The sequence below is a fragment of the Poeciliopsis prolifica genome, unplaced genomic scaffold, assembly GCF_027474105.1.
Source record: "Poeciliopsis prolifica strain line A6 unplaced genomic scaffold, Auburn_PproV2 SCAFFOLD045, whole genome shotgun sequence".
NCBI lineage: Eukaryota > Metazoa > Chordata > Actinopteri > Cyprinodontiformes > Poeciliidae > Poeciliopsis > Poeciliopsis prolifica.
The window spans coordinates 2,691,298-2,701,482 of NW_026562420.1; the positions used below are offsets into that span (position 1 = coordinate 2,691,298).

General features: G+C 38.2%; 1 protein-coding gene and 1 long non-coding RNA gene across 4 annotated transcripts; both read left to right on the plus strand.

Moving 5' to 3' along the window:
* The first annotated feature begins 578 nt into the window (after positions 1-578).
* Positions 579-3,562, plus strand: LOC129376799 (uncharacterized). 3 transcript variants are annotated; one of them, XR_008607830.1, is made up of 9 exons: positions 579-714; positions 817-1,035; positions 1,211-1,280; positions 1,383-1,600; positions 1,776-1,845; positions 2,042-2,126; positions 2,374-2,535; positions 2,855-3,015; positions 3,318-3,562. It is a non-coding gene; the product is annotated as an uncharacterized LOC129376799 (long non-coding RNA). The 3 variants fall into 3 exon arrangements; XR_008607831.1 differs by having other exon boundaries at positions 2,957-3,015; XR_008607829.1 differs by lacking the exon at positions 2,374-2,535 and having other exon boundaries at positions 2,952-3,015.
* Positions 3,563-4,987: 1,425 nt separating this feature from the next.
* On the plus strand, positions 4,988-8,602 carry LOC129376832 (transcription initiation factor TFIID subunit 3-like). Its single transcript, XM_055056428.1, has 2 exons — positions 4,988-5,033; positions 6,981-8,602. Exons 1-2 carry the CDS (start codon positions 4,988-4,990, stop codon positions 8,411-8,413), a joined length of 1,479 nt encoding a protein of 492 aa, XP_054912403.1. The 3' UTR covers positions 8,414-8,602.
* Positions 8,603-10,185: the final 1,583 nt, after the last annotated feature.

Genomic DNA, 10,185 nt, shown 5'->3' on the forward strand with positions numbered 1-10,185 from the left:
CTCCTGCTGGCATTGGGGAGCATCAGCTTTACTAAATAAACAAAAAGAAATTCACTATTACTGGAAAGTGTTCCTCCATTATTCAAATTTACACTAAGAAAGGAAAGTTTTCCTGATAACGTTTCATATTAGAGATGTAATCAAAGCATCAAGCCAATAAGAAATTAGAAGACAGAGGAGAACATAGACAAAATTTATGTTTTAGGGATTTAATTAAGAACTTTCATTCAGAAGGAAAGTAGAGAACATAAAACAAATATGTTCATATTTACATGTTGCAACACAGAAAGATCACAAAAAGAGAATTGACATTAAAAAATACAGACACTAGTCTCTGATCCTGGGTCCAGACGTTTCAGATCTCTGATGTTCTGATCATCCCAGATTGGATCTTCTGACCCTGGAATCCTCCATCTTCAACACCGTCAGTCAGATGAAGGAAGATTATCTCATGAAGTCAGATAAGAGAACCCAGTTGACAACAAAAGTAAGAACATTTATATCTACACAACATAAGTAAACATTTCAGATGTAGCTGCATAGAGTTGAGCTGAAATTTAGAATCTGATTCTGTTTTCCTCTTTGACTCTGTTGTCTTTTCTCTTTGTTTCATTTGTCCGTCAACTCATGTCACATGACTTGAGTTGACCAACAATAAAAGCAGAAGACCTGCTCCACCTGCTGTTCTACTGGTTGTAAGAGATTGTTGGAAAGGTGAGGACATGATGATGACTTGATCAGAAAGTCTCCTTCTATCATATGATATTTAGACTCAATGTGTGTCTGATTCTGTGTTGATTCTCCTGCATCACCAAGACAAGACAACAACACTGGACCAATGAGGAGAGAGGAGACACAAAATCCTGCTGGAAATCCAGAGAAGTTTTCTGATGCATCATTGGGACAGCTGAGGACGGGATGCAGAACAAAGAGACTGAGATCATGTGAAGTGGATCCTCATCAACCTGCAATCCTCCACCTTCAACACCACCAGTCAGGTGGAGGAAGATAAGAGAACCCAGTTGACGAAAAAAAGTAAGAACATTTATATCTACACAACATAAGTAAACATTTCAGATGTAGCTGCATAGAGTTGAGCTTAAAGTTAGAAACTGGTTCTGTATGCTGTCCATGCATATTTTTCCTCTTTGACTCTGTTGTCTTTTCTCTTTGTTTCATTTGTCCGTCAACTCATGTCACATGACTTGAGTTGACCAACAATAAAAGCAGAAGACCTGCTCCACCTGCTGTTCTACTGGTTGTAAGAGATTGTTGGAAAGGTGAGGACATGATGATGACTTGATCAGAAAGTCTCCTCCTATCATCTGTTATTTAGACTCAATGTGTGTCTGATTCTGTGTTGATTCTCCTGCATCACCAAGACAAGACAACAACACTGGACCAATGAGGAGAGAGGAGACACAAAATCCTGCTGGAAATCCAGAAAAGTTTTCTGATGGATCAGGGGGACAGCTGAGGACGGGATGCAGAACAAAGAGACTGAGATCATCTGAAGTGGATCCTCATCAACCTGCAATCCTCCACCTTCAACACCACCAGTCAGGTGGAGGAAGATAAGAGAACCCAGTTGACGAAAAAAGTAAGAACATTTATATCTACACAACATAAGTAAACATTTCAGATGTAGCTGCATAGAGTTGAGCTTAAAGTTAGAAACTGGTTCTGTATGCTGTCCATGCATATTTTTCCTCTTTGACTCTGTTGTCTTTTCTCTTTGTTTCATTTGTCCGTCAACTCATGTCACATGACTTGAGTTGACCAACAATAAAATCAGAAGACCTGCTCCACCTGCTGTTCTACTGGTTGTAAGAGATTGTTGGAAAGGTGAGGACATGATGATGACTTGATCAGAAAGTCTCCTCCTATCATCTGTTATTTAGACTGAATGCATTTATTCTCCAGCATCTCATGTTTAAGTTCAGATGTTGAATATTAAAAAAAAATTACATACATTATACCATTCTGGTTTCTTATCCCAGATTCAGATTCTGCAGATCAATAATGTTTCTGATCATCCCAGGTTGGATCTCCTCAACCTACAAACCTCCTTCTTCAACACCACTAGTTAGGTGGAGGAAGATAAGAGACCCCAGTTGAGAAAAAAAGTAAGAAAACATATTTTTACCCACCTAACAATTTAAAATGTGGATGAAATTGAGATCACTGTTAACAGTAACCTCAGTTACCTAAGAATATACATTTCTTCTGTCTTCAGTATTATGTATTTTCCAGGCACATAGTGCCTATGTTACCTTCAGCTGTTATAGAAATACTGTATATATAAAAAATGACATAAAATACATTTTACATCATAATTTAACATCTAGAAATTGGGACTTTTCTTGCATTCAGCACATCATCACTTTGCCGCTCAAGAAGACCTTTAATAAGGCTGCAGCTCCAACAATGAGCTTTTTAGACATAGACTTGGTAAAACAAAGATTTTTACACCGTCGACATGCAAGATTAAAGGATTTCTCAAACTTTCACAACAGAATTGAGGCAACACTCCAGGTATGTTTTTGATGAGGGAATAAAATAACATGATGAAAAGCTAAAACATTAGATTTCACATAACACTGCTCCCGGACTGCAGTGTTTTTTTGTGTGTGTTTTTTTTTTAATTTATTTATTATGTCATTCACCAAAACATTAACCAAAAACATCCATGTTTTTGGTGAATGACATAATAAATCACATAATATAAATCACATAATACATGATGTTTTGGTTATTGACATAATAAGTCACATAATAAATGATTTTTGGGTTATTGACATAATAAATGACATGATAATGTTTTTGGTTATTGTTCTCTGGCATATATATCCAGTGCAGCTACATTGAATGAATATCAGTCAGATGACAGACATTGAAACATTTTACAAACTGCTGGTTGCTTCTGTTCTCTGTGATTGTCGATGACGAAGAGAAGATTGTGAAAGACTTGGAACAGTGGTCCATCATGTACCACAATCATTTCTCTATTCAAAGGTAATGTTTCTCATCTTTAATTAAACAATTAACTTTGTTAATTAGTTACTATTTTGTTGCAGTTAAAACAAGGGGACGTAGGGTAAGAATTGACAGTAACCAGCAGGCAAATAAGTAAGACCCTGATTCAAATGCTTTACTAACTGGGGAAAATATACAGTTAGTGGATTTGCAATATTATCTGTGCTTACAAAAAACAATATTAGAGATACTAATGTGTATGTGAGAGTGTAGAAAATATCCATTTAACATCATGCTCTATTAGCATCATTAAAGTGATGGTTGTTCTAAATGTTTTGTAGATTCAAGGATGGCCTTTCAACCCTGGATTTCATTTTTGCTTTGGAGCTTCAATTTCTAAGTCCACCATGTTTTCTAGTCTTGTGTAGTTTTCCACACAGGATTCACCAAGTCAGTGGATGCACTAGGCCACTGTCTCTGGAGGTCCTCAAACTGTCCCTAAAGACGGTCATGGCCACATTGACTGCTGTTGGACTCGGTCATAAATTCCCAGTTTCTCCTGGGAATCTGGGAACCCACAGCCTATTCTGCCAACTGAGGAGTAAAATATGTACAAGACACATAGCTTGGTTATTTATTGACATTTGTTCATTCAACTGTGACTTGAAACTGTAATAACTATTGTTGAAAAATGTTGTAATGCTTAATTGTATTTATGTCATCAGAAATTGTTACAATAAAAATTGACATACTAACACATGACTGATTATTTTTGTTTTTTTTTGACAAATTATTTTTGAAAGCTGCCAAACAGGCAACAAATGAACCAGATGCTAAAATAAATGAGGAAAAACAACAACAAAAAACCCACCTTTTTTATGTAGGTGGTACATGACATCTGGATTACCACATGCACCATGAGACTGTTTAGCAGGTCTGATGGTATTTGTAGTCCATCTTTCCCTGCTTTTATCAGTGTCACATTGCAGCATACCATGAACACAAACCACACTAGATATGTCTGATCTTGTATGTTCTTCAGATCATTCATCAGATCATCCAGAACTGGAACTAACAACAAACCAAAATTATAACAAATTCAGGAAAATTTCAGAGAAGACCAACAGTCCAGAATGACGTCACTGATTTCCATAAAATTGATAATTTCTTAAATATGCTCGTTAAAGAGCAAAGGTCATGAAAGCATGTCTTAATCAGATCCTCTTCTGAGATCGAGTCCAGCACAGACGCTGTAAAAGAAAATAGAGCAGAATAGAAATTGTTTTGCTGTCCAAAAATGGAGAAACTAACAATGTGGCAGTAAGGTTCACATAAAGACAGAAGATAGCAAAAGAACAGCAAAATGTGCTTAATAAGAATTTTTGTTTTTACAGAATTTGAAGATAATACTATGCAATAATCTTTATATTGGACAATAAATGTTGAATCTCCTGTCTGATTATTATTCAATAGCTGACTAACGCTGAGCATTACTATATCACAGATGTGGCAATGTTTGTGTGGCACAAAAGGACTGAAGCTACACTTATAAAGCCTTACAATGACTTATATCAAGATAACAATTCAACATTAATATTAAAATATTAACATATGGTATAATTACATATATCAATATATTTTTGGCCTTGTAAGAGTGCCTTGTAACTGAACTATGCAGTACAACACAAGGTGTCCTGCAGGAGTTTTTGACTCTTTAACTGGTGCAATCTGCAACTTCTGTGGTCCAATTTCTCTGGCGCACCAGCGCGTGGATTCGTCATTGAGCCTTCGTCAATGGAAGTCATGGAAACGACGTCAGCCTCTGCAACCCTATAAATGACGCTGACCTCCTGGAATCTTCCCCTTTGCTTCGAGACTTTTGAAGGAGACGCCAGAAGACGCTTAACGCCTCGGAAGGTTTCAACCTGTAGAGAAGTCTACTTTGCAAAACTCGCTGAAGAAGCTGTTGCTGAAACACGCAAGTGCCGAAGAATCCCACAACCCGCGGAAGATGGATCCTGGCCCGGAGAAGCACCAGCAGGGTGATCAGCTGGAAGGTTAATATTATTACTCTACTATCTTGAATAAACAAAAACAAGTTATTACTGAAATAATAATGAATTGTGTAGTTTATTTTGTGTTTGTGTGCGTTTTTATAAAGAAATAATGCCTGCTGAACAAAGATAGACAAGTAGCATTCTTGCTAGCATTGACCTTTCTTAACTAATGAGCCTTTTTCTTGAATTAATTTCCAGAAAATGTCAGAAATGTTAAACTGTGGTGTCGTGGTTTAAGAAATACATGTATTTTACCTAATTATTGTCAAATGAGTTGAATTAATGTCAAATGCTTGTAAAATTGACCGTTATTTTTTGAAAAATGCTGATAAACAATTTGTTTCCATGGATACGCTAAATGAAATACATTAGCTATTTAATGTTACATTAAAAAATCAATTAACCACATGTATTTTCCCCTTTGATAGCCTGTAATTTAATCATTTAGTTTTATTATTTTTTCAAGATAGGGACATGTTGGTCTGTTGTTGTTTTAGCATAGCCAGGAATGCTAACAAGGGTGAATTGATTTGAAAAAGAACCATTTTGTTATCTTCTTTGAAATATGTATCTTCGATCATTCTCTCTTGGATTTTGTGGGATGAAACTAATGTGTGAGTTAATTTAAATAGTTTTGTGATTTAGTGTACTGGAGTTTGTGGATGTTAGCACTAGTCTTTGAAAATAATTGTTATGCTAGTTTGAAATAAAATAAAACAAAAGGGGATCACCAGCTTGTTCTTGTTATTCCAATAATCGTATCGCACGAGGGACAAAACATATTTGGTTTCCATGGCAATGACATCAGACTTGAAGAGGTTAATTAGGACACTCAAAGACGCTTTACATAAAATCAGTAGTTTCCATTCATGCATATGTTCACACAATGATGAATATAAGCTAATGGATTGTAGCCACAGATGTTCTATCAAACCCCAGCAGGAAAGGTGGGTGAAATGTCTTGACCAAGGACACAACAGAGGCCGGCCATTGCAGAGCAAACTCCTACCACTGTCACCACCGTGACAAGCATCATATGTGTTCATGTGTGTCTGTGTCAAAATGACCATCAATCAAACTGATTTTCAAAAACAAAATAATTATTTCTTTGTCAAAATGAGCTTTTATGACTTTGGTGTCCAATTCTTGGCAAACTGCATAGTTCTTTGTCCATTTTTTGGAAAAATGCCCAAACATATTTAGTTTCCATGGATACATTGGATACAAGTGTCATTCAGAAAATCATAACACTTTTAATACAAAGTTGATATTATTCAAAATATCTTTGTTATGACAACAAACACATTTGTTGTCATAACAACAATTATGTTATAATAACAAATGTCAAAACATAACAATTATGACTTTTGTTGTCATCACAGTCTTATTCATAACCTGTCAAATAAAATGTTACCACATTTTTAGTGAGATTTTGGGGTTTTAACATTGCTTAAATAAAATGTTAAGCTAAAAGGTTATTTCTGGTTTTAGAAGATGTGTTTTTTTTTTATTCAGATTTTTGGAATAAGAAGTCTGTGCTTGTTCCAGGTTTCAGAAAACGACTCAAAAACACATTTGCTCTTCTTGGATATGTTGTTTGAAATAAAACCTTAAAACTTGAAGTTTAGAAACGTTTTTAGATATACATATCTTTTAGATATAGTCATTTAAAAATGCTAACGGAAAGATACGACTTATTTTTTAATTATCTTATAGTGTTAGAGTTATGTAAGCAGTAATTTAAGTTTAATAGTAATAAATGGCTCATCTATCTTGCTTTGGCTATAAAAATAAAACTTACCTGCTGAGCAGCAATAAAGATTTGGGAGTTATAGGAGGGTAAAGTGAGTAACTTGTGGTATTTTAGTGTTCTTTTTAAACATTGCTTTGGATTTTTGTGAAGGTCTTGATACTGAACTATAATGTTTTTCCTGTTTTCCTTCACAGCTCTTAGTGTAGCGCTTCCAGCAGATGGATCTCCAACGTCGCAGGAACATCAGGATGATGGTAAGGAAGTTGGTAAGGTGTGGTCAAATGTCGACAAGTCAGACAACATGGTTTCTGGAGATCATGGAGAGGAGTCGAGGTGTAGTTCTCCTCAGCAGTCTGTTGACTATACTAACAGCTCTAGTGGTAGCTCCAGTCAAGATGACTGTTCTAGCAGTTCCAGTGATAGCTGTTTTAGCAGGTCTAGTGGTAGCTCTACTACCAGCTACAGTGGTAGCTCTGCTCCTATCTCCAGTGAAGAAGAGGTAGGTAACGAGTATACTAGCAGCTACGGTAGTATCAGCACTACCAGCTGCAGTCCAACAGTGGACCGTCCTTACGCTGAGCTGGAGATGGCTCAGAAGCTTCAAGAGGGCATTTCTCAATTGACCTCACTTGAATCTTCACATGGATTTGAGAAGCGGGAAGAGCCCACTTTAAGTCCAGACGACTCCAGACTTATTGGTACCTCGCACCATCAGGTAGGTTTGGTAGGGGATGTGACTTGTGTGCCATCTGTCACCGGCTTAAACAGAAAGAGGACAAAGGACAGCGACTCTGAAGAGGAGCCCCCTGCCAAGAAGACTAGGGACACTGTTGCAGAAGAGGAGCTCTCTTTCAAGAGGACCAGAGATAGTGAAGATGCTGAAGAGGAGCCCCCAGCAAAGAGGTCTAGGGATAGTGAAGATGCTGAAGAGGAGCCTCCAGCCAAGAAGTTGAGGGAGAGTGGTTATGCTGAAGAGGAGCCCCCAGCCAAAACCCCCTACGAGAGTCAACCTAGAGATGGGCTCCCCTCCAAGAGAACCAGGGACAATGGTGCTGAAGAGGAGATCCCGGCCAAGAGATCCAGGAACAGCGATGATGAAGAGGAATCTTTTCTGCGTTCCACCACAAATACGTTGAGTGAGGATCCGGTTTTGTCATCCCCTCGCCTCAGTCCCTCTCCCTTGCCATTCTGGGTGGATCCCATTTTTTCACCCATCAGTCTTTCACCTAAGAGTGCATGTGAGGATCCCTTTCTGCCCTCCCCTGTCTTCAGTCCCTCACCAAGATTGCCCTGTGAAGGTCCCATTGCATCAGTTCATTCCATCAGTCCCCCAGTCGGTGAAGATCCTGTTTTGTCATCCCCTGTCCTCAGTCGTCCACAAAGGATAGAGCGTAAGGATCCCATTGTGTCTTCACCTGTCGTTTGTCCTTCACCCTCAACAAACTGCAAGTTTCAAAGTTCATCATTCCCTTGCATGTGTGCCTGGATGAAGTCTCAAATGGACAAAGAAGAGGAGCCAGGACCTTCAACATCTGGAATTGGATCAGACAGAGCTCGAGGAAGAGTGAGTTCCGGACAAGTGTGGTTTAGACCTCGTTACGACTTGTCAAGCGATGACTCTGATTAGATTTGGATTTTGAAAATCTGAAGACCTACCTGACAAGTTCCATTACAATACCATAATTTTTCTGTTGTTTTTGTGAAAGCCTATGGCATTCTAGCAGGACCGAGGATGCCTTAGGTAGCGTCTTGCGCCGGGGCTTTTCTTTATCCCGCTGCTAGATTTTTTATTTTAGACGTTGAGGATTCTGGCAGGACCGAGGATGCCTTAGGTAGCGTCTTGCGCCGGGGCTTTTCTTTATCCCGCTGCTAGATTTTTTTATTTTAGACGTTGAGGATTCTGGCAGGACCGAGGATGCCTTAGGTAGCGTCTTGCGCCGGGGCTTTTCTTTATCCCGCTGCTAGATTTTTTATTTAGACGTTGAGGATTCTAGCAGGACCGAGGATGCCTTAGGTAGCGTCTTGCACCGGGGCTTTTCTTTATCCCGCTGCTAGATTTTTCATTTTGGATGTCAAGAATTCTACTTGAACAGGCAATGCTGATTTTATTTGCTTTAATCAAAGAATGATGAAATGCTGGGGGAGGCTAATTTAAATTCTGAGGAACAAGAGCATTCTGCTGAACAAAAAATCCTAAAAGGAGTCGGACATGGCTGGTGAATAAAAGATAAATGCTAAAAGAAAGAAGACATTGTGACAGGATTAATACTAAATCTAAAACAATCTTGCTGGGTGAAAATCAAACTTAAAAACGATTAAGACAACGTGGCTCGGGACACTGGAATCAATAAATTTGAGAACACTGCTGCAAATTTAAGACATGAAAAATAAAAAATGGAGATACAATATAATCGGTTGGGCTGTGGTATAAACGGATTTAAATTGCGGTTTTAAAGTTATAACCCTTCTGTCCTGGACATTGTAAACTGAGGCGTTTTTACGTATGAAATAACGACGGCGACAGTAACAACAGGAGTCAATTCAAATGTTCAAAGATGACAAATTGGAGAGAGAAATGGGCAGGTCCTTTGGATTCCAGAAATGAACTGTTGATCCATGGATCAATCATTTATCAAGTCAACATGTTAAAATGTCGTTGAACGCACGTGATAATGGTTATAAATATTGGTAATGTTGCTGGGCGTCAAACCTTAAATCTCTTAGGACTGAGAAGAGACAACGCTTTTTGGGACAAATTATCTCTCAACTCTTCTGCGGACAAATGAAATATTTCAAGTGGTGAGAAATCGAAAAGTTTTGGGACCAATATGATGCCATGGTGGACAAATTAAAATATACAGGAATTAAAAAAAACCTGCGGAGTACAAACTAACATCTTTAAGGATAAAAGAAAAAGACAGGTAAATATTTGGTTAAGGCTTGGTACAGTGACTTGGACCACCATAGATATTTTCTGAGGACCACCAGGAGCTGCAGTCACCTTTCAAGTAAGTCAACAGTAAGTATGAGTCCCAGATAGAGCAGCGCGCAGTGAGACTGCTTCTTCCAAGATTCTCTGTGCTTGTCTCAGAGTGCAGGAGCGGTCCTTGCCCTCACAATGCTCTCTAATATAGTAAATTGTCCTCACCTGTTCCTTCATTAATCCACTCTCCCAGTTTTAATCTTTCAGGTTTTAGCTGCTCTTCGCTGGATTTTTCCATCGTTGTCCATGTGGTTCCTGTCCTTGTGGTTCCTGCTTGTAAGTTTTTGCATTCCACAACTCATAATACTGCTTGCCTCCTGCTGGCATTGGGGAGCATCAGCTTTACTAAATAAACAAAAAGAAATTCACTATTACTGGAAAGTGTTCCTCCATTATTCAAATTTACACTAAGTAAG

What these genes read in the sequence shown, in the direction of transcription:
- LOC129376832 (XM_055056428.1), top strand. Translation starts at nt 4,988, where the DNA reads ATGGATCCTGGCCCGGAGAAGCACCAGCAGGGTGATCAGCTGGAAG. An exon ending in GCAGGGTGATCAGCTGGAAG is followed by an intron (nt 5,034 to 6,980) that starts GTTAATATTATT and finishes TTTCCTTCACAG; the next exon opens with CTCTTAGTGTAGCGCTTCCA.